The sequence below is a fragment of the Mesoplodon mirus genome, assembly GCF_964341445.2.
Source record: "Mesoplodon mirus genome assembly, chromosome: 13".
Taxonomy (NCBI): Eukaryota; Metazoa; Chordata; class Mammalia; order Artiodactyla; family Ziphiidae; genus Mesoplodon; species Mesoplodon mirus.
Genome location: NC_138989.1, coordinates 27,241,385 through 27,267,655, shown reverse-complemented (window position 1 = coordinate 27,267,655; position 26,271 = coordinate 27,241,385). Strand labels below are relative to the sequence as shown.

General features: G+C 54.9%; 2 protein-coding genes across 4 annotated transcripts; both read left to right on the top strand.

Annotated features, from left to right (window-relative positions):
• Positions 1–418: 418 nt before the first annotated feature.
• UFD1 (ubiquitin recognition factor in ER associated degradation 1) lies at positions 419–20,826 on the top strand. Of its 2 annotated transcripts, XM_082640405.1 has the most exons (12): positions 419–767; positions 3,292–3,424; positions 3,791–3,823; positions 6,453–6,574; positions 8,903–9,033; positions 11,231–11,303; positions 14,305–14,373; positions 15,107–15,172; positions 15,447–15,494; positions 16,108–16,196; positions 16,915–16,996; positions 20,028–20,826. In XM_082640405.1, the coding sequence occupies exons 1-12, from the start codon at positions 765–767 to the stop codon at positions 20,100–20,102; spliced, it is 924 nt and encodes a 307-aa protein (XP_082496531.1). In that variant the 5' UTR covers positions 419–764; the 3' UTR covers positions 20,103–20,826. The 2 variants fall into 2 exon arrangements, with proteins under 2 accessions (XP_082496531.1, XP_082496532.1); XM_082640406.1 differs by lacking the exon at positions 419–767 and having other exon boundaries at positions 3,325–3,398.
• A 1,653-nt stretch (positions 20,827–22,479) lies between these two features.
• Positions 22,480–24,883, top strand: LOC309814483 (synaptic plasticity regulator PANTS). Of its 2 annotated transcripts, none has more exons than XM_082640409.1 (3): positions 22,480–22,617; positions 22,743–23,060; positions 24,104–24,181. In XM_082640409.1, the coding sequence occupies exons 1-2, from the start codon at positions 22,594–22,596 to the stop codon at positions 23,055–23,057; spliced, it is 339 nt and encodes a 112-aa protein (XP_082496535.1). In that variant the 5' UTR covers positions 22,480–22,593; the 3' UTR covers positions 23,058–23,060; positions 24,104–24,181. The 2 variants fall into 2 exon arrangements, with proteins under 2 accessions (XP_082496535.1, XP_082496536.1); XM_082640410.1 differs by having other exon boundaries at positions 22,489–22,617; positions 22,743–22,910; positions 24,104–24,883.
• Positions 24,884–26,271: the final 1,388 nt, after the last annotated feature.

Genomic DNA, 26,271 nt, shown 5'->3' with positions numbered 1-26,271 from the left:
CCAACAGGGACTCCGTTCCCAGCCTTTCCTCCTTTCTGATTGGTCCACTCTGGGGGCGGGCACTAGCGCTCCGCCATTTACGGCTGGAATAGTCCAGTCCGCCCCCAAAGAAGCGTCATCCACGGGCCGGAAGCATTCGCGGTTGCGCACTTCAACTCTGACTCCGTTTACTCAGACAACCTACGCTCGGCGGACATCTTTACTTTGGGAAGAGAAGAATACTCCCCCCAACTCGGACCTGTAAGGAAAAGAAACCTTCTCGCCACAAATTAAATTCATGTATACGTCAGAGGAGGGCGTCAGTTTAGGATTTCAATGGGCTCTCGGCCTAGTTCGAGGGCGGAAGTGTGGCTTACTTCCGCCCGAGTCCTCGATGGCCGCAGCAGAGTTCGGAAGGTCTGCGTGCCTTCTGGGTAGTGTAGGCAGTAAGGGGAGTGGGCCGCACCAAATTCGTCAGGAGGGGGCCGCTATCAAACTGTAATTTAAAATAATCACGTAAGGTGCTCTAGAGTGCACACGTTAGGAAGGGGTATCTGAGCGCTCACTCTCCGGGAATTTTGGACCCTCGCGCTTTTGCCTGGCTTTCTTTCGCATTGGCTGCGCTCGCGCCCCACCGGAAGTGCAGGTCCAGACTTCCGGTGAGCCCCGAGCGTCCGCGCGAGGCGGCGGCTGTGGCGGTGGCGGTGTCTGCTGTGAGGGGGCGGTGGCGGCTCCCACCGTAACGTTCCCTGACGAAGTGCACCTGCGAGGCGGAGGCGTCCACCATGGTGAGCGGCCGGGCGGGCAGGGTGGGCCGGGGTCGGGGTCGGGGCCGGGCGGGCGGACGTGGCGGCCGCGGAGGTGCCGAGTCACCGGCCTGAGCCCGCCGCCGCTCGGGACTGAACGCTGTCTTGCGTGTGTAGACCCGAGACGGCTTCCCGCGAACCCCGGATCGGCTGGGGGCTGTAGGGGGGAGGGGAGAGCTCATGAGCCAGCCCCGCGAGCTCGGTCCTGCCGGCCTGCGGCCCCGCCCCGCTGCCCTAGGCACCGCGGCCCCGAGACCCTTCATCCTTTGGGCCCTGGCGGCGCCCCTGAAGGGAGAGTGGTGGCCGCCGCGTCGGCGCGAGAACCACGAGGTTTAGGGAGGCGCGTAGTGTAGGCCACGAACGCGGGCAGTGGGGACTTGAAGCCGGGTATGCCTGCAGAGCTGTGTCAGCACCGCGCCGGGCGCTGCAGGTGTCACGGGTTTATCGCATGAGAGTTTATCTTTAGTGTGTCAGTGTCGGGTCCCCTCTCTCTCCTTAGGTTTAGCCACCTAACAGCTGAACACCAGCCGTGCGCCGGGCAGTGTGCTGGCGCCGGGGCTGTAGAGGGAAGTGGGACCGGGGCGGGAGGTCAGGTCTGTGGGTGGATGCTGGGCAGAGTGGCACCCGGTGTTCAGTACTTTGTGTCCATTTCCGTCTTTCGTGTTGCAAAGAGAAGACAGGGCTTAGATGGGGGGAATGTAGTGAGGAGGCCCCCGCTCCTCTCCCTTCTTTCGTCCAGAACGCTGCTTCTGGCCAAGATTTTGTTGAACAGAATTCTGGTTAAAAGCAGAGGCACGGGTGTGAAAACTACTTTGCTGGCGCTCCAGGGAGTGGAGAACCATTGGAGAGTTTAAGCAGGAGCTGCATCTGCATCTGTGGAAGACAGCTGGCTCAGCTTGCTGATTTTGGAATTGCTACTAAACTGTCTCATCAGTACCTGACTTTTCCTCTACTTAGTGTACAGTTAGAATCAAGTCAGGAAATACTTGCCTGTTTAAAAGTTTTTTAGCTTGTTAAAAAAACATGTACCATAAATTTACCATTTTAACCATTTACAAGTGTACAGTTTAGTGGTGTTAAGTATATTCACGTTGTTGTGTAATGGATGTCCAGAACTTTTTGGTCTTGAAAAACTGAAACTCTCTTCCCATTAAACAATTCCCCCTCCCCCCAGCCCCTGGCAACCACCATTCTTTTTGTCTCTGAACTTGACTAGTTACTCTAAGTACCTCATATAAATGGAATCCTACAGTGTTTGTTCTTCTGTGTCCGTCTTATTTCACTGAGCATTATGTCCTGAGTTATTTCACTGAGTTCATCACCGTTGTAGCATGTGTTGGAATTTCCTTCCTTTTTAGGGCTGAACAATATTCCATTGTATGGATGGACATTTTCTTTATTCACTCATCTGTTAATGGGCATTTGGGTAGTTTCCAACTCTTGGCTATTGTGAAGAGCGCTGCTGTGAACCTGGGTGTACAAATATACCTTCAAGACCCTGCTTCCAATTCTTTTGGGTATATACCCTATTGTACCATTTTATATCCTTTCTTTTTGACACGTCACAGTAATTGCAGTACTTTGGGAAGACCCTAGATTGCTGGCAGCATGTGTTCTGAACCTCATCATAACCTACAATGTAAGAGCTGGGATCTTACCTTTGTGATGGCACCATGTCTAGGCTTTACTTATGAAAGGCATGGAGGGAGTGCCGTGGTGTGGCGCCACGTGAGAGCACTTTGGAGGGGTGCTAGCCCTGGCCCTGGGCAGAGCAGGGAAGGTTCCCAGAGCAAGGAAAGGGTGGTCCTGGAAGCCAGGGGAAGGGGGAGGGGTACAGACCTGGGCGCCCGCTCTTATCAGTTTTCCCTGTTTTCTGCCTGCTCCCTCTCCTGGCTTCAGGTCTCTGCAGAGAAGTGCTTCCTGACCACCCACTTAAAACAGCGTTCCCAGGAGCTCTTGGTCCTTTACCCTCTCTTGTGCTCAGAATACTGACACACAGATGGTTTTCTGTTTTTGTTTCCCTTGTCTTGAATGTTATCTCTGCCAGGGTAGAGGTTGCAGCTCTTTTGTTAGTGATGTTTACCTGGTGCTTGGAGACCAGAACCTGGCAGATAGTGTCACTCCTAAACGGGATGAGGAGAGGAAAAGTGGTCCAGGCCAAGGGAGTAGCCCGGCAGGGTCGCGGCCGTCGTAGGAGACCTGGGGGACGGGAGGCCTGGGGGATGGGGGGCGGGGGGTGAAAGAGGTGAAGGACAGGCTTGCTGGGGGCAGTTTTATACTTTAGTAAGATGCACCGTCTGAAAATGGTGGGGACCAGGTTGCCGGGACAGACTGGACGCACCAGCCGGCAGAAGCTGCTGTGAGGTGTGTCCTGCTCCCAGGAGGTGCTCACTGGGTGCAGGTGTGTCTTGCTCTTGAGCGTTGACACCCTGACCCACTCTAGCTGTTGACAGAAGAAATGTGCCTTCGTTCTGTGTTAACTGCAGCATCTCTTCCCTCCTTCCAGTTCTCCTTCAACATGTTCGACCACCCGATTCCCCGGGTCTTCCAGAACCGCTTCTCCACGCAGTACCGCTGCTTCTCCGTGTCCATGCTCGCGGGGCCTAATGACAGGTCAGATGTGGAGAAAGGAGGGAAGAGTATGTGCTGTTTTTATTTTGAATCGTAACCTTTCCTGCCCTAGGCCTGCAGTGCTCATAGTCCTTGGCAGCTCTCATTTTGCATGTGTGACGGAGACTAGTTACCGTCAAGATGTCGTCAAGGTGTCCTGGCTAAGGGGTGCGGGGAGGGGTCCTAATTATAATTAGATTTATGGCTGATAGCCATTTGTTTTCACCAAATAAATTATAGCTCGTAAAACTTGTTGTGAACAATCATGAAATTCCGGCTGCCCCACAGGTATCGTTTAATACTTTCATTAAGCTATAACAGAAAGTGCAATTTGACTTTTGTTCTGTTGTTTTAAATTTTCTTTTCTTAATATCTCCTAAATGTTCTTTCCACAGTAATTATGCCACCCTCAGCCCTCGACCAACTCAGTAAGTACTTTCTACCTGACTTGAGAACGGAGGTGATGTGAACGTGGGTGCTGGGACCAGGCACAGACCCCTCGCCACCCAGGCAGAGGTGTCTTTCAGCAAGACTGGTTGGGAATTGTCTCCGGAGGGTGCTCGCTGGGCTGGGAGGCCAGGGCCAGTGGGTGCTCGGCTCTGGGTCCACTCCTCTGGCACCACCACCCCACCCTGGGTCCTATTAGGACTAAAGGAAGGTGTGAGCACTGGTGCTCTTCACGCTGCTGGGGCAGCCGATGTCCTTGGCTGGACGCACTGAATTTTCCCCTAAAGGATGGTGACGGCCCCCAAGAAGACGCCGCACACAGGTCTTTCATCTCCCCAAGCCTCTTGCCTCAGCTCCAGCTGCAGTTCTAACCCCTCTGCCCCAGGAGCTGCTCCCCTTGCCCCGTCTCGCCTCTTACCAGGAGCAAGAAAGGCCCAGGGTTGGGAGATTGGCCACACTTTTCCCCCTTTCCCTGACTCCTCACTCCCACGGGAGCAGCTCGGAGACCTCACACCCCTGGCTGCACTCCACCCGGACTAGGATGCCCCGACCATGAGCACAGTCATTGCCTTTTGAGACTTGGGGGTCTTTTTGGTGTGGGTTCTGAGGCAGGAGATGTGGTGGCCTCTGGGCCGAGAGGGTCCATGCTCTGTGTCGGGTGCACATTGGGCAGCTCGGTAAGGGCCGGGCGCCAGCTCTGGTGTGGCTCCAGCTTGGGCTCTGCACCTTGCCCAGCCTAACTCCAGGCTAGTGACTGGGCCTTTCTGAACCTTGGTGTCCTCACCTTTAAATGGGGGCATAACGCTATCTCTGGGGACTGCTCTGCGGCAGGAGTGCCTCCTGGATGGTACTTGTGTTGTGTGTGTAAACAGCCAGGGCCCTGTGGCACCAGGCAGGGGCAGGAGGTGGCCCTTAGCCAGCAGGGCCTAACTGACGGCAGCAGTGGCTGCACCCGCAGAGGGAGGCCTTTAGCTCTGCCAGAGGGTGGGTAGAGCGGGGGGCACGGCCCTCAGGCAGGCCCCTGTCGTCCCAGAGTGGGGAGCAGGGCCCTGAGAGTCTGCCTCATGGGTGGAGCTGACCCAGGACTAAGACCAGGTGTGTTGGCATGTGGGTATGAGAGGAGACTGGGGGATTGGGACAGTGGGGCTTAGTTCGGTGCTGTGCAGACCCCATAAATCATGGAAGGAGCTGTCCAGATGAGATCTCACGGGGAGTCCTGGTTTGTAAAAAGGGTCGCTGCTCAGGGCGGAGGAGGTGAGGGTGTGTGGAAGGCTCGGACTCCCCAAGGCACTTCTCTAAATCAAAAAAATGCAGTTTGAAAACTATTGGACTGAGGAACATGGGGGTCTCTTCCAGTGGCAAGAATCTCGGACCCGTGGTTGGAGCCTGATCATTCACCCTGACCCACCTCAGTCCACTCCACGGCTCCACAGCCGGGAGGTGCACTGGTGATGGAGGGCCTGGCATCCAGGCCCTTGGCCACCACTGCCAGTATCCCAGTCGCCCTTGGTGATGGGGGGACAGCCTCCCACCCAGACTCATTATCCAATTTGCTTCTCCAAATTTTTCAGGAGATCCCAAATGGAGTCTACCGTACCTCCTGCCACTGAGTCAACTTCTGTTGCCACGTTTGCCTAAATCTATAGGCTAAAGTTGGTCTCAGTGGTCAAGCCCCAGACCTGGGCCAGCGGCCTAGGTTGACCCCCAGCATGGCCATTCCTGGGCTGTGTGACCCTGGGGCACGTAGCCAGACCTGTGTGTCTTAGTCCCCCATAGATAAAGGGGCGAGGACAGTACCCACCTCACTGTCCCGTGAAGGCTGAGCAAGGGCCTGGCACAAGGCAACACGGTCCTGTCGATCTGTCCCGGACCACCCCCCGGTTACTGACTCCTGGGTCCTCCTGCCTTGCAGCGCCAGCCCTTCCTTTCTGCGCCCCCTGCACTCCTGAGTCAGCAGGCCTCCAGCCCCACACATGGCCCCTACCTCAGGACCCCTGGCGGGACGGGACACACTGGCTCCCTGCTGCAAGCCCACACTGCTGACCGGTTCTGCCCTGCCTGCTCCCCCCCGACTGCTCGCACACCCGGTCCCTGTGCCCAGTCTCGCCTGGTTGCCAGCAGTTCCCGAACCAGCCTGGCTCCCCTCCCTCTATGCCTTTGCTTGGGCTGCTTCCTTTGCCTGGACTTCCTCCCCTGGAGGACATCCACCAGCATCCATCCTGGCTGCCCTGCCTCCGGCCCCACCCTTCCCCGGCACGAGCATCTGGGCACGCTCTGGCCTTCTAACTGGAAACCTCTGAAGGAGGGATTTTGCCCAGCACCTAGTTGGCACTTAAACTGTTCGTGAATAAATGCAAGAACACGTCACATTTTAAAAGTGGGATTTCCGACATTCAAAAGTATAAGCTGGCGCTGCGTTCCTGACTCAGTGAACGTTCCTGAGGTCTGGCAGGAGCGCGGGGTCTGCTGAGTGGTTAGACACCCAGGGGCTCAGTACCACGTAGGTCCCAGTGCCTGCTGGGGGAGGGAGGCACTTCCCTGGGGAGGGTCTGGGGACAGGGTTTCCCTCCCTGGAAGAAGCCGAGCCTCATGCCTCGCTCTTCTTTTCAGGCCGACTTAACATCACCTACCCCATGCTGTTCAAACTGACCAACAAGAACTCAGACCGCATGACGCACTGTGGCGTGCTGGAGTTTGTGGCTGACGAGGGCATCTGCTACCTCCCGCATTGGGTGAGTGGCCCCTGGCTGCCATGTGGGGTGGCAGGGACACCCTCCGCCTGTGCACAGTCCTACCCCCGCAGCAGAGCGACACGCCTCGCTGCAAACATCACGTGCCGCTGTGGACACAGGGTGCGCCTGGAGCTGGGGATGGCTGCTCACCTGGTGGCCTGGAACCCACAGCCATGCTGTTCTTAACTGCCATTTTCTGTGTCAGGCTTTTTTTAAGACCATGGAGCAGGAGTATTTTTCATGTGGTCTGAGTACAGAGTTTTAGATTTTTATAAGTTTTCTCACCCCTTTAGTAGTTTGCCCAGTTGTGTGTGTGTGTGTGTACACACTTGTCTGTACCTGAGTCTGTCTAAAGCACTCAGCCTCATTGCCATGGGAATGAAGGCTCTCTGCCCTTAGGTTGGTCCGATGCCATCCATGTCCAGAGGCAGGCGCGCCTGCACTGTAGGGTGGGGCCCACAGCAGCCGGAAGTCCGCGGGGGTGGGGCTGGGGGGGGGCCGGGCCCCACCCCCCCCAGTGTGAGGGCCCCACGGCTGCCCTGCTCCATCCTGGGCCTGGGCGTGTCCCTTTGACCTTAAGCACTGTCTTCTGTGACAGCTGGCCGCAGTCAGTGTTGTAGGTGCTTCGAAGGTGCCTGAGGGCCCTTGTCTTTATAAGGTCTTATGCGGAAACCCAGTGATCTAGACCGTGTAGAGAGGAGGGTCTCCAGGCAAAGGCTGGCTTGGCTCTCTCCTTCCCTCCCCCCTCAGCCCAGCCCCCACTCTGCCAGCTCTGGCACGCTCAGCATTGGGAAACCCACAGAGGGGACTTTGTGTCCTTCTCTTCATACTCATTTATGTCGGGGTGCTCAGAGACCCCTCAGTCTGCGGGCGGAGTTGGGAACACACCCCAAAGCCTCCCTGCCACTAGGGAGATGCTCTGAAGAGCGTCCCACCTCTCCTGCACAGCCAAGGGTCCCCGCTGCAGCAATGGCTGACCTTCTAAAGGAGTGGCCTTAACTCATATTTTGAGATTAAATATGAATAGAAGTTTGAAGGTTTCTCCTCTCCTGCAGTGGTGACCTTGCCCATTTCCCCTGGGCCATCCCCCCACCTGAGCCTGGATCCTTCCTGAGTGCTAAGCCCAGCTGGTGTCCTGTGCTGCTTCCTTGACCACAGGGGAACTCTTAGTCACTCCTCAAAGCCCAGACCCGACCCGGTTCCCTGCTTACGTGCCCGCACCTCGCATCACAGGCACCAGGCCTTGTCCCACTATCTGTGGAGCGCCATGGGTGGCTGAAGTGTTGGGCAGTGAAAGCTTCCCCAGGCCCCTCTGTGGCCCATCCTTAGTGAAAGAGAAGGGGGGACATTGGGGGACACTGTTCCTGTAAGGCTTTTCCTCCAACCTGCAGACTTGGAGTTTGGCTGGACCTGTGTCCAGGCTCTCAGACCACTTTGGGCCAGAAAGCTAATTGAATCCTTTTGCCTGAAAACATCCCATCCCTGGGGAAGCCTCTGTAGCTAGCATGGAGCTACCTGCCGTCCTCTTCCTGGGCTGGCCTTGCAGCTCTTGCCAGGAGCAGGTGGTGCCTGGGGTTTCCCAGCTGCTGTTGCAGAGCCGGCTCGAGGGTCTCCCGACCCCAGTGAGTGTGTGAGCAGGTGCTTTCTTTCTGTCGGATGAGTGGCAGGCTCCATCCCACCCTGAGCTCCAGGCAGCCCTGGTGGATGGGCAGGGAGCAGGCGCTGGTGGACGGACGAGGTCAGCTATGACCTGAAGGCCATGGAACCTGGGTGGGTGCATGGAGCTCCCCACGTGGCCCTTGCTAGCTGTATACGTTTGAAGCTTTCTTTAAGAAGGTTTGAAATAAGAAAAGCAAAAAACCATTCCAGGATGCACAGGGGTGCTCATTTCTCGGATCCCAAGCTTCAGGTCCTTGCTAGGTCCTGGCTCCCTGCACCCCAGGACCTTGGGCCCATGTTTGTCTCTCTGTCTCATTTCTCATCCGGCCTCTACCTGGTAGGGTGGCTCCACAGACGCCCAACGCCTAGGCTGGAGCAGACACCCAAGGCCTAGGCTGTGGGCCGTCCCTGGCAAGGCCAGCCTGCCTGGGGCTGTCATCCTCCCGCCTCCAGTGTAGCCCAGCTGGCCCTGGGGCCTTGGGAGTCAGGTGAAGTTGTGGGCGCCAGGGTGGGGGAGGTGTCCGTGTGGAAACGCTCCGGCCCTGGGAGGCCTAAAGCTGGCGGATGAGCACGCACCTGCCACCCTTCCAGCAAGTGGTTTCTTCAGGTGCTCCCACTGTGGTGGCCCCGGCCGCACCCCTACTGCCTCCTGTCTTCTTCCCCCTACAGATGATGCAGAACCTGCTGCTGGAGGAGGGGGGCCTGGTTCAGGTAGAGAGTGTCAACCTGCAGGTAGCCACGTACTCCAAGTTCCAGCCCCAGAGCCCCGACTTCCTGGACATCACCAACCCCAAGGCCGTGTATCCTTCTGAAGTGGAACGTGTTCCTCTGAGCCGGGGAGGGCTGTGCCAGCTGGTGGCGGGTGACAGTGAGCCCTTGGTTGGGTCTGTGCCTGCTTTGGGGACCACACACTTGTCGTGATTGACATTGTGACATGAGAACAATGGCGTGGGGCCAGCCTGTCTACATGGCTCGTGCCTCACGAGCGTGCTGGGCGCTCTCTGGACGCTTCCCGGAGGGCAGGTGGAGCCCTTCCTCTGGGTGGCCGATGATGCTGGCAAAAAGCCCAGTGTGTTCTCGTCGGAGGGCAATTCATCTGCCTCTCAGCTCCCCTGTGCTCAGGCATGGGGAGCCCTGTCTTAGTACGTTTTCTGTCTCTCAGCAGAGGAAAGCAAAGGCATCAGGTCTTAGTGATTTTTTGCGTGTTCTCTGAACGTAAGCTAGCCGTGTGTGTGGTCACTCCACCACCTATTTATTGTTAAAAAGGCATGCTTGTAAAAAACTCAGTTGAACAACACAGATTGTTTAAAAAAAAAAAGAAAAAGCTACTTCCACCCTCCCCACCTGCACCCTGTCCCCAGCCAGAGCCAGGAGCATGCTGCTGCTGCTGGCCATGTCCCAGATGCCACTGGGCTGTGTGGAGGCCTCCGCTGGCCGTGTCTGTGGACGGGCATGTCGAGCCCCCTGTGTTGGGCATACAGGGTACTGGGCGCTCTGCTTACAGCAGGTGTGGACAGTGCCCATGCCCGTAACTGGGGCCTGCCGGCATCTGCACTGCAGCCCCTTGTATGTTCTCCAGTATGGAGTCCTTTTGCTTGTGCTGCAGCACACACATACCAGGTTGCTTTCAGAGACAGTGTCTCTTGGCACAGTTACTCGTGACCGCAGAGAAAGGGTGCCCCTTCCATGGGCCGCGGTGCGCCAGGCTCTGCTCAGGGTCTGAGTCCAGACAGTGCAGAGCCGGCTCTGCCCTTGGGCCCTGGGGGCTGCGTCCAGCAGCTCAGGGTCACCAGGAGGAGTCGAGGGAAGGGCACCCCTACAGCTGGCATTGCGCACAGGGGGGCAGAGAGGGAGTGTACCCCAGACTCTTCACGAAGCTGCCAGCGGCCCGGGAGGCCGTTTGACAGAAGTGAATGTAGACATGGGCTTCTCTGCCCTCAGCCTCTCACCCAGGTGTGCTGCGTCTCAGTGGCACATCTGGAGCCACATTTTGTGTTTGACCTTTGTATTTAAAACAATTCTGTAAATTGACGAGGATGACGTGATTAAAATATTCCATTTGATTGGGCATTATTTCATGGTCTGGGCATTTGGGTTACTCAGTTTTTAAGAACTTAGTATTATTTACTCTTATGAAAAGGGCTTACAGGCTACTTTTCCCTTTTAAATTTTTATTATTAATTTTTTTTTTTTTTTTTTGCCGTATGTGGGCCTCTCACCGCTGTGGCCTCTCCCGTTGCGGAGCACAGGCTCCGGACGTGCAGGCCCAGCGGCCATGGCTCACGGGCCCAGCCACTCCATGGCACGCGGGATCCTCCCAGACCGGGGCACGAACCCGTGTCCCCTGCATCGGCAGACGGACTCCCAACCACTGCGCCACCAGGGAAGCCCTATTATTAAATATTTTTATTTGAAACATACCACTAAATATGGGTTATCACCCAAAAGATAGAAGCAACAAAAGTGTAAATGAAAACATCTTTGCTTTTGGGGGACTTTTGAGGGGACTTATCTATGTTTTTCAATTTTTTTTCCCCCTGTGCTCCCATAGGATTTTTAAAATCAACTTGTTGAGGTGTAATTTACATGCAGTAAAATGTACACTTGAGCGAGTTTGACAGATGCATCCCTTGTGTATTCAGAGCTTGGCCGTCCTCCCAGAAGGGCCCTTGTGCCCCTTTATGCCCATCCTCAGCCAACCCCCAGCCCCAGCAGCCTTGGCTGCCTCCCACCTCAGAGATCTGACTTTCTCGGTGTTTGGTGGGGGTCTCACCGCTCTGTGGCTGGTTCTTCCCCAGAGTGAGGTTCACCCCATTACTGTGTGTTAGAGCTGCTTCCTTCTCGTTGCTGAGTAATGGCCACGTGTCTTTGAGCCCCAGCTGGGCACATGTCTGTCCGTTACACGGTGTGACCCAATCCTCTAAATGCCTTGTGGAAACTTGTTTCAGATTTGAGGGCTCCATCTTGCTATGTTGCCTTGACAGTGTGTGTCTGCAGGTTAGAAAACGCATTGAGAAACTTTGCGTGTCTGACCACCGGGGATGTGATTGCCATCAACTACAACGAGAAGGTGAGTGTCTCAGCCTTTCGGATGCCGGGGCCCTCACAGCTGTGAACAGGAGCCTATACGCTCTCTCGCTCGCTCTCACACACAGGATCAGACGCCAGTTACTCCCCGGTGTCATGTAGGGATCCATCGTGTTCTCTGACAGTGTCCTTCTGTTTGAAGCATCCGATACTAAGAATCCTACTGTTCAATTTTGTGGATTTTGAAACACACTTTTATATTTTTTCATAAACTAAGAAATAATCTGGTTCCCTTTACCTTCGTGGGGACGTTTTAGGTATTGTCTAACTTAGCTGAATACGTTAAGCTTTTCTTTTCTTTTTCTTTTTTTTTTTTTTTTGGCTGCTTTGGGTCTTCATTGCTGCGGGTGGGCTTTCTCTAGTTGCGGCGAGCAGGGGCTACTCTGTTGAGGTGTGCTTGCTGCTCATTGTGGTGGCTTCTCTTGTTGCGGAGCACGGGCTTAGTTGCTCCGCGGCATGTGGGATCTTCCTGGACCGGGGCTCAAACCCGCGTCCCCTGCATTGACAGGCAGATTCTTCATTTCTGTGCCACCAGGGAATCCCAAGCTTTCTTGATTAATTATAGGTAGCCTTAATGTCATTGTTCTTAAAATATTAAGGCAGTAAAAAATGCTGAAACAAAAGTTGATGATGAAAGATATCGTTGACCTTTTTGCACTGAAAGGGAAGGTGAGTTACTCCGGTGTACATAGAATTGAAATGCACGTCTGGGCTTCTGCTTTTGGAAGTACGGAAGACTAGACGCTCTGAAGGACCCTTCTGAGAAGACTCAGCAGGTGTGTGCCGAGGGCAAATGACCACATCTGTGCATGGTGGAAGGTCTGGATCAAGGCATCCACATGAAACTGGGGCCCTTAAAGGGGCCAAATAGATGCAGAGGTGGGTGCTGTCCTCATCCCAGGCTCTCTGAAAACAGCACCCCCAGTTTCGTTGAGCCCTCAGGGTTGCTATAGATTGAACCAGCAAACAGGAACTCCTTATAAGACCACCAAACACCCAAAGCAAAGACAGCAAAAGCAGATTTAGGCCTTTAAGAAATCACAATTGGGACCTTCAGGTGCAAAGATAAAATAACTGTAAAAAATGTTCAAAAAGAATTTTTTAATGGAATCATAAAATTTAGCAGGCAGCAAAAGTCTATCCCAAATATCCAGGATTATTTGAAAAGCAGTCAGAGGGTTAAACAACAGCCAACAAAGAATTAGCGAAGGGGAAGTTGAATCTGCAGGAGTGACTTAGGTGTTTGCACAGAGAAGCACAGCAGCAACGGGAGCAGCTGAGGTTTGGGAGATCCTGAGAAAACCAAACGTGCTCAGTGAAAACCCCAGTGGAAGAGAACGGAGGGTGGAACTACTGTGAAGAGATGAGTGGAGTTGTTCTAGAATTGGCCTACAGCCCACGCTTACAGGGAGTTTAGTGTCCACCAGGCCGGGTAGTTACAGGTGCCGAGCACCAGACGTGGAGAGATGAGCAGAGAAGATCCAGCACTTAGAGAAGAACAGCACACGGCAGGCCTGTCAACAGCAAATGTTGCCTCCCCCGGTGGCAGAGGAGCTCCAGAGGCTGCGAGAAAGTAACTGTCGTCAAACCTTTAAAGAACAGGGTAAAATCAAAATGTATTCAGATAAAATCTGAGAGAATTTATTTACCAGTGAAACTTAACAAGCATGTGCTTTAGGAATAAGCATTAGCCTAGAAGAAAAGAGTAAGGTGTGGGAAGAACCAATAAACCAGCAAATGTGAGGTAAATTGTGGTAAACATTGCCATTTAAATCCATAAATGGATTTAATAGATGCAGTTTAAAAGATGGCACCTGAAACACTGGAAAAGAATAAGTCTCGAGGGTTATTTAGAATTCAGGTGTTCTCTACACTTCGATAAAGGTAAATCAGTAAAAATACATGTTGAATGTGTAAAAGCTTAAGATTACTGTTTTAGATACAGCGTGACAACTAGTATACCATAAATATCACAAAAGTCCTTAGCCTTAACTACATGCAACATAGTCTAGTATTTCTACTGTACTGTGTTCTAGTATTTTTCTTTTCTAGTTCTGGTTGCAGCGTAGTTGGTTTTATGACTCACTAGTTAGTTGCAACCTGCAGTTTGAAAACACGCTGACTGGTAAAGGTGACCACATGCCCAGGAGCCACGGACACGGCTGTTCATGCCGCCTTGTCCGTGGCAGCAGAACCACTGGAGGCAGCCCGTGTTGTGTGGAGAGGTGGTGGGGCATCCACACAGCGACACCCATTCATTTCTATTAGTCATTAGTGAGTAAACGTAAAGCCAGACGGGGGACATCAAGCCTTCTCACTGTACTTGGGGGACCCTCTCCCTATGTTCAGTTTTTTCAATGGTGGGACTGTCCCGACCATTCATTATAAAAGCAAGACATACTCTAGGTAGAGAGAAAGAACCTAAAGCAATGCAGGAAAAAGTCCATTCTGCCACCTTTAGTTCCTATCCTTTGGACTTTGTGCGTGTTTTACACGCATGAGATCATCCTCGACACACAGCAGCATAACTGGTCTTCAGCATCTTTTCCTGGATGCTGGCTGCCTAGGATCCCACGTGAATACACCCCACTCATGTAACCATGCTAGTGATGGGCATCTTCGGCCTACGCTGCCGTGAGCAGTGCTGGAGCAGGTGTTCTTAGAGCACTTTCAGTATTTAGCTAGTTATTTACTTAGGGTTAATTCTTAGAAGTGAACTTTGCTGGGGTAAACACTGAATCTTTTGCAATTTGCTGCATAACTGCCTTGTCTGATTTGAATCGCTTATGAGAGGTGGTCAGCTAAGTGACAGGCATCAAGGCAGCCACCCACAGGCGCTTTTCCACAGCAGGAGGTGTGGCTGGGGAGGGTGTCATGGAGGTGAATGACGTGTGTGTGCAGGAGCCGGGTAGGGGGCTGCAGCGACACGTGGTGATGGATGGGCCCAGTGCTGCCACAAAACCGACTGTTTTCTCTCTCCCCAGATCTATGAGCTGCGGGTGATGGAGACCAAGCCTGACAGGGCTGTGTCCATCATCGAGTGTGACATGAACGTGAGTGGCCGCGGGAGGAAGGGCGGCTGGGGGCCCTGGGCGGGTGTCATGCAACCCCTGGGATTCTTTGGGGGAACGGGGAGGAAGATGGTGACGGAACATTGTGAGGAGGCCGCTGACCTTGTGATTGGTGGCAGGGTTGCTGCTGGTTCTTGAGATGGCTAGATCACCAGCATCTCAGCCCTGCGAGGGGCTGGGTCTTCTTGGAGGCTGAGGAAGGTTGCTCAGCTCCGAGTAGTGGGCATGACAGCCCAGCGTGCTGGGTCTTCAGGGAAGGATGCCCAGCAGAAGGGTTCCGTTCTGTCTGGGTCTGTTTAGAGGAGTGGTTGCCGGGGTCCAGGGCAGTGAAGTTGCCTGGAGGCAGAGGGCGTGGTTATGAAAGGGCAGCAGGAGGGGTCCCTGTGGTAATTGAAACTGCTCAGGATCTTGACCCGGGGGTTGGGGGGAGGGGGTGCACCGACCTGCAGTGATGATCAAATTGTGAGAACAAAACACAAACCCGCGTGTGCATGTAAACTGGGGATGTCTGGACGAGGGCTGGGTTGTCTTTGTCGTTGTCCTGCTGTGATTTTGTAAAACGTGACCATCGGGGAAATGGGCGGACTGTACAAGGCCCCTTCTGTATCGGCTCTGACAACTGCACGTGGACCCACAGTTGTCCCAACTTAGAACAGTAAAGCCACGGAGGCTGAGTGTGGCCCTGTCTCATCATGCTTTCTTCTTGGAGACACAGGTGGACTTTGATGCTCCACTGGGCTACAAGGAGCCGGAGAGACAAGCCCAGCATGAGGAGGCAGCCGTAAGTCGCTTCTCAGTGTCCCTCCCGAGCTCTGCACAGCTCCCCACCGCCGGTATTGGTCTTTGGAGCGCATCCCAGTGTCCTGGCCGCCCTGCGGTGTTTGGCCTCCACTGGTACCGAGGCAGCCATGTTCTGCTTCCCTCCCAGCTCCGCTCCCGGGGCCCAGTGTGTACCAGCTGTTGGGGTGCGGGCACAGCAGGAGCAGTGAGGGAGCCCAAGGGAAGAGCTGGGGGCCCCACTGAGAAGCTCATCCCCGTTTTTCTGTCCCTTCCAGGAAGGCGAAGCTGACCACAGCAGCTATGCCGGGGAGCTGGGCTTCCGCGTGAGTGCCGCCATGCGACTGTCTGTCCTCCTGCCACGTTGTCTGTGACACCCTGGGAACCTCAGCTGGGAGCAGGCCTGGGGGACCCCGTACGCGTGTACCCGGCGCCTTCTGAGTTTCCAAACCCTTTTCCATCCACTTTCTCCTGGATCCTCCCAACAACTGCCAGGCAGCCCCAACTTCTTTTTAAAAATTTATAGCCTACTGGAAAGCTGAACTAGTACAACAGACACGTATACTCTTCACGTAGATTCACCAGATGTGATCACTCTTGCTTTCTCTCTAAACCGTGTCCTGCACTGTTGGAAAGTCAGTTGCATGTTGACGCTCAGGCACTGCTGTCCTCCCTGGAAATGGGGAGGGGCCGGTGGGCGTGGCTCAGCCTACTGCTGGGAGGCAGGTCTGCAGAGCTGAGCCGTGGGCCCAGCTGGACCTGTCACCCCTTCCTTGGCAGCTGGCGCCCAGGGGTTGAGGCAGGTGGAGGTACCATCCTTGGGCCAGGAAGCTCCCCTCAGCTCCCAGCAGCCCCCAGAGGGCATGGGCGCTGCAGTCCCGAGGTGGTTCTCTCCTACCTTTGGGGCTCAGCTCACGGCCCCCCTGCCTGCTTGTCTAGGCCTTCTCCGGCTCCGGGAATAGACTGGACGGGAAGAAGAAGGGTGTAGAGCCCAGCCCCTCCCCAATCAAGCCCGGAGACATCAAGAGGTGGGTCTGCCCTGGCTCTGCTCCACCTGACCCAGACCCCACACTGGGGCAGCCTCACTCAGCTCTGTGGGGGCGTGGGTGCCCCGCTGCCCTCCTCGGTGGGCTGGAACACAGCGTGGCAGAAGCGCGTCGGTGCCCCCCCCATCATCGCCAGGCTTCTCCCCAAGACCCTCAGTCCAGCCCCACCGGCCCCCGATTGGATCTCTCTCCTACTTCTGACCTTTCTGATTCCAACTTAGTAATAAGCCCATTTTCCTCCTTTGTGACTTCAAATAACTGATCCACTTCCCTCAGGAGGAGGCAGGAGCTGCCTCACTTAGTTGTGTTTGTATTGTTTGGTCCAGGGACTCTCAGCAGAGTCCCTCCTCTGGTGGCCTGCATGGTTGTGGCAGGGATCAGATCTGTCCCCTGTTGACCATGTGAGAGCACACAGAGAATGCCAGAAACGGGTTTGCACTCAGCCTCTTAGGGAGTGAAGTGAGTTCAGTGCATGTGTAGCCCTTGCAGGGGGGCATGTGAGGCTGGAGGACACAGACGGTGAGGCCCTGAGTCTGCAGACCCTGCCCCAGCTGCCTTCTGTTCCCTCCTGGGGGGTGCTAGGGGGCACCCATGGGCTGGCCTGAGGCTGGGGGGTGGGTACAGCCACGGACCAGATGGTCACAAATGGATTTTAGTGCCTTCTGACACTAACATTTCTTCTGCTCTGTCTTCTTTATAGAGGAATTCCCAACTATGAATTTAAACTTGGTAAGATCACGTTCATCAGAAATTCACGTCCACTGGTCAAAAAGGTTGAAGAGGTGAGTATGTTTCATGGGTCATGACAAGTTTCATTGGCTACTGGTGACTGAGGAGAGTCTTTCCGTTCTGAATGAGGGTGTTTCTGTCATTTTCTCCGTTCTGGGGCCCCTCCTTTCCCCAGTGGTCCAACTGTTGAGGCTGTGCGGGCTCTGGTGTCCCCTTGCTGCAGTGACCAGCAAGGTTTCAGCTCCCTGAGCCCTTGCCGGGTGTCGGGCCCCAGGCCACGTGCTCTATACTGAAATATTTAATCCCCAGGACAGTCTCGTGGGGCAGTTGCTGTGATTGTTTGCATTTCCCAGGAGTGAGCCTGAGGGTGCATGAAGGTCAGGGGCAGAGCTCCTGACCACTGCACGGCCACCTCAGTGCCTCTGCACTCCAGACACGGCCTCCTGCGGCCTGGGGGGCAGGGAGGGGAGGTTCCATCTTGTGGGCACTTCTCCCAGGTGCTGGAAACTTGCTCGAAAGACCCGGCACAGCCTGCCATTAGATTGCCCACCCCACCCGGCAGCCGTAACTCTGTTGGTGCTTCTAGAACACCCCACCTCAAATCCTTGCTCTCCTGGTTGCTTTTCTCGATGCTCGGTCCCTCAGGGACCAAGGGGGGTGGTTCAGAGACTCACAGCCCCTCCTGGCTTTAACGTTTCTCAAGTTGACACCGTGTTGGCACCTTTCCAGTCTCAGGAGCTGACGTGGTCCCCACCAGGCCTTTGCTTGCCCCCAGTCTGGCTGCTGGCTCGGGCCTGTGTCCTCGGGCCCCCTCATCCTTGATTGTTGCAGGGATGGGGAGGCTGGGGTGTCCGTGAATAGATGTCCAGGGAGAGACATGTGACTGAGGTGGGCCTTCAGGTACGCTCACGCTGCCTGTCCTGGGGCACAGGTGACAAGGTGACGGGGACAGTGAGGCAGAGTTCTGGGAGCCCCGGAGCAGGAGGCCAAGGGCACCTGACTTGATAGACCACGGAGAGCCATGTCCCGTCCCAAGCTGGCTGTGGGGCAGCCAGGGGGCAGGACCTGGGGTGAAGGCTGAGCATCTGTCCCAGAGCACTTGGCCTCACCCCCAGGAGAAAGGATGGCATCACAGAGTCCCCAGACAGCCCTCAGCATGGCGGTAACAGTCCGCCACCCTTGGCGTCCCCTCCCCACTCAGCTCCCACACACTGGCAGCGGGTGGGCTGGCTGCAGCTGGAGGAGCTTTCTCTGGCCAGTCGAGCCCAGGCAAGGCCCCAGCCTGCTCACCCCAGAGTGAAGGCCACAGGCAGGTTTCCAGTACCAACACCCCAGTCACGGGAGATCAGAGACACCAGAGGGGCAGAAACCACCAGGGAAATAATTGCTCCAACGGAGGGGCCCGCGTTGGCAGGTCAGAAGGGGCCACCAAGCATCCAGCACAGTGGATGGAAACAACTCCAAATTGGGGCAAAGGAAAGACGCTAAAGTCTCCAGGAGGTGGAGATTCTACCACAGGTCACGAATGGCACCATCTTAGCCAGACACAAGCCAAGACAGTGGAGCAGGGTCCTCAGAATTCTTTGCCCAATTATATGAGCTGAATTGTGTCCCCCAGATTCCTGTGTTGAAGCCCTAACCCCAGCACCTCAAAATGTGATTGTATTTGGAGATAAGGCCTCTACATAAGTGTGTTAAAAGGAGGGAACTAAGATGGGCCATGTTCCCCTCTGAGGAGATGTGGACACGGAGGAAAGGCTTGAGGACACAGCGAGAAGGCAACCCCTGCAGGCCCCGGAGAGGGACCTCAGGAGAGACCACGCTGCCGGCACCTGGATCTCTGGCCTCCAGGCTGTGAGGAGGTGAATGTCTCCCCAGGCCCCCAGCCTGTGGTGATTTGTTCTGGTGGTCCCAGCAATCTAACATCAACCACCCTGTCAGTGAGCCATGTGAGAGGAGAGGTAGGTATTCTCAGTCCCTGAAGATCTCTTCACGCACCCTTTCTCAGGAAGCTACTGAAGACATACCCACGGAATTGAAGGAATAAGAAGTCAGAAAGCCTTAGACGCGGGAAGCAGGGCATCCCCACAGCAATGTGCAGCCCTGGGGCAGCGGCCCGTCCAGGTGGGACAGCCCGAAGGTCCCAGAAGATGCACCTTCCTCAAGCGGGTGAAGTGTTCACAAGAGAAAAAGCAGGCTCCGGTGTTGATAGCAGGACACACGGAGGGCCCTGAGGGAAGGGAAGGCTGCCTGGCTCAGCCACAACTCACCTTTGCGTGGTCGCCACCATGTGAACCTTGTATGGGCCCCACTGGAAACACCAGCTGCGTTAGGCGCTGGGCCGGGTGTGGGGGGAGGGCGTGCTGGGGAGCTCTGGATCCTCGTCCACAGACAACGCTTCCCCTGACTAGCAGCAAAGCTCGTGGAAAGATGCCTGCTGTTTTCGAGGGTTCAGAAAAAACAAGCCGTCTTTCTGCTGGTGGGAGGATAGTTTGGTAGAGTGAGAGCTGCTGAGTCACCATTTTAAAAAGCCTCAAAAATAAGAGCAGCCTTCTAACGAGGAGTTCAACCTCTAGGGAAAATCAAAGTTGTGTGCAGAGACATTCAGCTGCCCACCGGGGCAGCTTGAACACTGCAGACTTGGAAGTAACAGCTGATGGCAGAACTGCCTGCCCACGGAATGGAATTAGAGGGAACGAGAGCAGCGCACTGCCTTGACATTGGGGAATTAAGTAGGAAAATAGTTTATGTAAGCATATACAGAACAGTGACTGGAAATGTTCTTAGGCGTGGTTTTTCTTTTAGGGGGTGTCTTTTGTATTATTTACATTGAAAATGTGATAACCTTTGCAAAAGCATATATACTCAACCTGAGAAAAAAGGCTGTGATAGACAGAGTTGTGATTCCATGGTTTTGTTTTCACTTCAGTAGATTATAACTTGCATTTCTATTTCAAAGACATTTCTTATTATGAATGTGGGAGTAAGGAAAATAGGCAGATGGTACATGAGTCAACAGAATAAAGCATTTCTTATTAAACTTCCAAGGAGTTTCTGAAAATGGTATTTTCTCTTCACACTCAGGATGAAGCTGGAGGCAGATTCGTCGCTTTCTCTGGAGAAGGACAGTCGCTGCGTAAAAAGGGAAGAAAGCCATAGGTTGGGACCGTTGGTTGATTGGAAAATAAAATAATTGCAACATGCTGGCTTTTAGTTACTGGCTCTGACAGGGACACTCTGTCACTTTAGGTCTGTTTAGAGTTACCTAAGAATTACCAGGTTTCACCTGCAAGTGGACAACAGGACAGCAGTTTGTGTGCGTGATTTGGGGAACGAGGAGGCCGTCTCTGAGGTCCCTTACTCACGCTCCTTGCTTTCAGCCCTCGGGGCATGCCCACAGCCTCAGCTGGAGCAGAGTTCCCCGATTCCTGCTAAAAACCAGTGAAGGGATTGAATTGCTCTAAGTTGTGGTGGTCTTTCTCTTTTTTTCATTTATCTTTTCTTTCTCCAGGTCATAGCTTAGCTGTTGCCTTTGACCTGGAAAAAAGTGGTTTAAACAGATAAATGCTCTATAAATAGTGGTCATCCCATTACTCTGGCTGCAATTTAAGTATTTGAGGAAGGGTGTTTCCATTTTTATTTTACATATTGATTTTTTTCCCCCCAAGAAACCATTCCTCAGAAGGAAAACTTGACCTGAAAGCATTTCTAACTTTGATTTCATTTGGAAATAACTGGCTCCTTAATGAATCTGTTCTACTGTAAAACAACTTTGTGGTGAAGCACAAATGTGACTATTAGAATAAATGAAAGCTAAAGATACATTCTTTCTCCTTTCCTACCCCCCACTCCCAGTTTTAATGTATTAAATTTTCCAAAGTTCTGCTGGCCTGTCTTTATTTTTTTTACTAGTATTAATTTAGTTTCAGGTCTTCAATTTCTATAATATGAGCTCTTTCGACATGTTAATTCAATCATTTTCCTCTCTTTGAAAACAATTCTGAATCAAGAATTTCAAATAAAAACAGGTAGTGACTAAAACCTGAATTGTTTCTAAGTGTTAGATTAGGTTCCAACATGGATTGACAGTTGGGCAGGAGGAAGGCCTGCTGGCAGGGGCCCCTCGTTCCACCCTGCCCTTAGGAAAGAGCTCCTCTGGGGGCTTCTGGGGAGCGTAGGGAGAAATGAGGCTCTCTGACCCCTGGGGTGGGGGTGGTTGGGCCCAGCAGGGGCTCCCCTTGTTCCTGTTGTAGGCCAAGGGGTCCACCTCTGGACAGGGCTCCCCTCAACACTCAGGAGATGATCCCTTGCAGGATGCCAGCCCAGGTTTCACCCACATGTCCTCAGAGAATGAGCATCAAAGGTCATCATGATGACCAGGGCTGGGCCCTGTGGCCCAAACCCACACCCATGGCAATGGAAGTGGTTCTGGAAGGCATGAGCACTCTGTGACCTACCTGGCCCTCCACTTCAGGAGTCTTGTGTTGCTGGCAGAGGTAGAGTAGTCACCCTCCTTGGTGGGTGGGCAGCCTTGTTTGCGGATCACATTGGCTACCACGTCATTCAATTACATGATGAATGTTATGTAGTGTGCTGGCCCCTGGTTTCTGTCTTCCCTGAGCCACACGCACAGTGTATACAAGGAAAGCACTCCCTGCTTGGGCCAGGGGTGGACCCTGTTGGTGGGTCTTCTGGTGACACGGTGGGGTGCCACTTGTTGGCCTGTACCCTGGCCTGCATCCTTCCTCAGGCAGCATCTTCTCCAAGCTTGGTCTGTGACCCAGCGTGGCAGGACTCCTAGTGAAATTGCAGCTGTCTGGCTTGACCCGGACTCACTCCTAGGGGGCCCAGCACCCGCCTTGCAAGGGCCCCAGGGCCGGTGGCTAGGCTGGCGGCAGTTGGAGAACCACTGCAGGGGTGTCGCAGGGCGGTCCTGCGGGCCCACCAGCCTCCTCCCCTTCGCTGTCATTGCCTCGTGCGCATCGCCCCATGGAGAAACGTCTCCCTTCCTTAGTACAGCCTCGACCCTAACGCGACCTCCGGACGCCCACCCACAGGTCCTGCTGTCCCCCAGGCCATACAGCCTCCACGCCTCTGGCCAGCCTGCGCTGTGCCCGCGCCTGTGGGCCCCCGCTTCCTACCTGGGAGTCATCCCGCCCTCGAGGGGGACACAGGCGGGACCAATGCAGCCGTAGGACTGGCGTGGCGGCGCTGATTCCGGTGCGTGCTGACGAAATGAACCGATCTTTGAGATTATGAAAATAAAGCTGCTGGAAAGAATCTGCCCGAGCCGCGTGGTTCCGTCAGAAACGGCCACTGGACGTGAATGTGCAGCCGGGCACCCGCCGGCCCCAGGGGACGCCGAGGTCACCTCCGCCACGTGGCTAGCCGGGTCTGGTGACCCTGGGGGCATGCCCGGCCCACACCGAGCTCGGCTCCGCCTCAGCCCCCAGGCCCCACCCACACAGGCCTCCAGGCCCCGCCCTCCCTCGACTGTTATTGGCTGCCAACCCGGACGTCCTGTTCAGTGGCGCGTCTCAAGGAGGTGGGCGAGGAGCTAGTGGTGAGATCTCCGGGCTCCTTAGTCCCTCCGCCCATCAGTCACGCGGCGGTCCGCGGGCTCAGGAGGCGAGTTAGGCAGTCCCGGGACATGGCGGAAAGTGGAGGCTGGCAGGTAAGTGCGGTTGGACCCGGGGACCCGCGGGGCCAGGTCGGGAGGACGGAGACCGGGTCCGTCCGTGCGGGACGGGCTGGCGCGCACCGGGTCCCCAGCTCACTCCTCCGTCCCCGTCCCCGCAGCCGCCGCGCCCGTGCGAGGCCTACCGCGCCGAGTGGGAGCTCTGCAGCAGCGCCGGCCACTTCCTGCGCCACTACTACGTCCACGGCGAGCGGCCGGCCTGCGGGCAGTGGCGGCGCGACCTGGACAGCTGCCGCGAGTGGGAGGAGCGCCGCAGCGCCGAGGCCCAGGTGACCCGACCAGGCGTGCCGAGCCCTGGAAGACCAGGAACCAGCCCGGGGGCACGAGACGCTGGGAGAAGGGGGCGGGCCTTAAAAAAGGGGTTCGATTCCAGCCTCCACGTGTGCTGGGGAGCGTGCTTTGATTTATATCTTTAAAAGGTCAGTCTGGCTGCCACGCTGAGAGAGGATATTGTGGAGATGCTAGAGACCAGTAAGGAGGGGGTTGTGGTCCATACATTCAGTTTATCCTAGGGAGATAATTGGGTAACAACTGAAAGTTCAAAATGTCCATTGTGTCACCATTTGTAATAGTGCAAAGACTGAAAGTGACCTAAAGTCCAGTAATAGATATTTGACCAGATAACGTCTTCCCCACCACGGAGAACTACACAGCCATTAAGAAAAATAGATAGTAACCTATCCCCATGTGGAAAGGTGCTCGCAATATGTCACTTAATGAGAAAAGCAGGACGGGCACCAGCAAGGAGAAGATTATTCCTTCTTTAGGGAAATGGGTGATAGCCCTGAAATGCGGGCCTCAAATGGAATTGGGGAAGCTGTGAACTTCACCTCTGGGAGGGAGGTCTGCAGGGCTTTCATATTTACTTTGCATTTCTGATCGCTTTTTAACAAGAACAATACATTACATTTGAGACAGTAGAGCTTGAGCGAAAACAGATGGAAGAGGTGAAATTCTACGTGTAAAGTGGCCAGCATAGCACCTGGCACCCCCTCAGGCCCCGTCATGGTTGTGACCTGCTGCCCTGGGTTTACTGGCCGGGGTGGTGGTGCCCACTGTCTGTCGCGCGCGCGCGTGCGTGCGTGCGTGCGTGCGTGTGTGTGTGTGTGTGTGCCTGTCTCTGGCCTCTTCCCTCCTCTGGCCGCTCTTTCAGGCTCATCTCTCCTCCTGGTTCAGCCCCCAGCCCCTCTTATCTGGTGAATCTGATTAGGTCATCCGAAGGCATCAAGCCCTGGGGCCCAGGAGAATTAAAAATATCCTCAAAATGGTCATCTGCACAGTAGGTTTTTCACAGTAGCTTGGAGAATGATCTAGATGTGTGTGTGGTAACCACCCCCACCCCACCCCACCCCGCACTCACCAGGGCTTGCTGGGCTGCGTTTGTCATGTGTGTGGGTGGGCACTGAGAGGAGGGAGGTACAGGGCACCCATGAGGCCCCAGGTGACCAGGTCTCCTTTGCAGCGGTCCCTACGTGAGAGCGAGCAGGCGAGAGTCCGGGCTACACGGAAGTACGGCCTGGTGTGGGCCCCCAGGCAGAGCCCCCCTGCAGACTGGCACCTCCCTCTGCCCCAGGACAACGACCGGTGACAGGCCCAAATAGTCCAGAAGGTCCCTGGGAGATTCCGCCTGGCGTGGGACAGAGTCCCCGTCTCCAGCCTCGCCTGCCTCACCACACTCAGAGCCAGTTCACTCAGCGTGCAGCTCCAGGAAGCCAGGCACCCCTGCGTGTCCCTGTGGGTGGCCAACGGGCAGGCCTGGGGACAGCAGCAAGGAGAGGCCGTCCCAAGGGCTGGGCTCCTCAGTTGAACACTTGAGGGGCAGCCCGGATCCGTGTGGAATCGCAGGTGGCCCTGTCTGGCCCTGGTCTGGTGACGGCCACGTGTCCTGGTGTCCTCCCACCGCGGCCACTCCCTCTGCTCCTCTGTAGGCGCGGGCGGCATCATCTCCTCGGCCCACAGCTCCAGGACACACAACCTTGTGTAAAGAGGGTTCCTAGACTCTTGGCTGAAGACACATGGAATTTTGGTCTCTTTCCCTCAGAATTTCCCCTGGTCGTTTTTTGAAAATGTGGAATATATCAAAAGACATTTCACAGGTTTGATTCCAAACAGAAGCTGAAAATTAAATCCAGTTTAATTTTGAAAGGGTTAGATTTATAACCTGACGTTGTGCTGGCCAGTATTAGAATTTTGTATGCTTACACTCTTGTAGATGTTTTAAAAATATATGTATTTGAACCAACGAGAACACGAGTTCTTCAGAGGTCTCTTTATTATGAGTGAAACGATTTAGCATCTGTGCCGCCTAACAGGCCCCACCATGTGGTGCTGAGGGTCAGACCTGCAGCATCTCAGTGCCTCCCTCACGATCTGGCCAGAGGTGGTGGTTCAACATCATTTTACTCATTCTTTTTTTTTTTTTTTTTTTTTGTGGTACGCGGGCCTTGCACTGTTGTGGCCTCTCCCGTTGCGGAGCACAGGCTCCGGACGCACAGGCTCAGCGGCCATGGCTTACGGGCCCAGCCGCTCCGCGGCATGTGGGATCTTCCCCGGACCGGGGCACGAACCCGTATCCCCTGCATCGGCAGGCGGACTCTCAACCACTGCGCCACCAGGGAAGCCCCATTTTACTCATTCTTGGGGACAAAATAATCCATCACTTCAGAAGGGCATACATTAAGAGAGTAAAATCTCCCATCGTGTGTTTGCTCTTGTGCGCCCCAAGAGTCCTTTGTGACTGTGTACCTGTGAGTGGTGGGGTGCGCACAAAGGACTCCCGCAGCAGAGGTGAGTATAAAGAAGACCCAGGGTCCCCGTCGCAGGGGGGAGCCCTGGTGTGTCTGAGGCAACCGGGGTCCGTCCACCGTGGCTGCGTTCACGGGCGTTTCTGGCCGAGGAGGAGGAGGGAGGCTGCTACAGTTCCACCTGTGTCCTCCTTGCTCTGAGACCTAGGCAGGGAGCCCGTCAGCCGCTCCTGGTGGAGCCACCCTCCTGCTGCTGCTGGGTTAGGGCCGTGGGCGCCTGTGGCCAGGTGCTGGCTCCATCAGGAGTCCCACAACTTCTTGGATGCTGAGCGAACTCCACCGCAGATGATCGTCACCCTGGAAAATGTTCCTCTGTGCACCCATGTCCACCCCTCATGTCTGCACACCCTGGGCTTGAAACAGACAAGTGGCCTCAGAGTCCCGTTGAGTTCAGGAGACAGACATGAACGTTCAAACATCAGCTGTGAAGAAAATGCACAGTGACAAGGAAGAGCATCATCTTTCAAACTTTGGGGACAGAGCCCACAACGATAAGCAGTTTGCGTCGTGACCTGATGCATCCTGTTACATGGCACACTGTCACTGAGCTGGGCTTCATGGAGCAGCACCTGCCCCCACCCTGTGAGATACTGCTGCCAGGCCTGGCTCCATTACATGACGCCGTGAAAGGACATAATTACAGGGATGCGGACAATTATGGGGCCGGGGGTCAGGGACATGGGGCAGCATCCTGTAGTACAGGACCGCAGGGGTGGCTGTGCTGTGACACGTAGACACACACATGAGCACAGCCGCATCTAGGAGCCTGAACCTACTCTGGCTACATGGTCTATCTCTGGGTGCTGGCATGACTGGCCCTGTAAGA

What these genes read in the sequence shown, in the direction of transcription:
- LOC309814483 (XM_082640409.1), top strand. Translation starts at nt 22,594, where the DNA reads ATGGCGGAAAGTGGAGGCTGGCAG. An exon ending in CGGAAAGTGGAGGCTGGCAG is followed by an intron (nt 22,618 to 22,742) that starts GTAAGTGCGGTT and finishes CCGTCCCCGCAG; the next exon opens with CCGCCGCGCCCGTGCGAGGC.
- UFD1 (XM_082640405.1), top strand. An exon ending in TCTGCTACCTCCCGCATTGG is followed by an intron (nt 6,575 to 8,902) that starts GTGAGTGGCCCC and finishes TTCCCCCTACAG; the next exon opens with ATGATGCAGAACCTGCTGCT. An exon ending in TGGTCAAAAAGGTTGAAGAG is followed by an intron (nt 16,997 to 20,027) that starts GTGAGTATGTTT and finishes CTTCACACTCAG; the next exon opens with GATGAAGCTGGAGGCAGATT.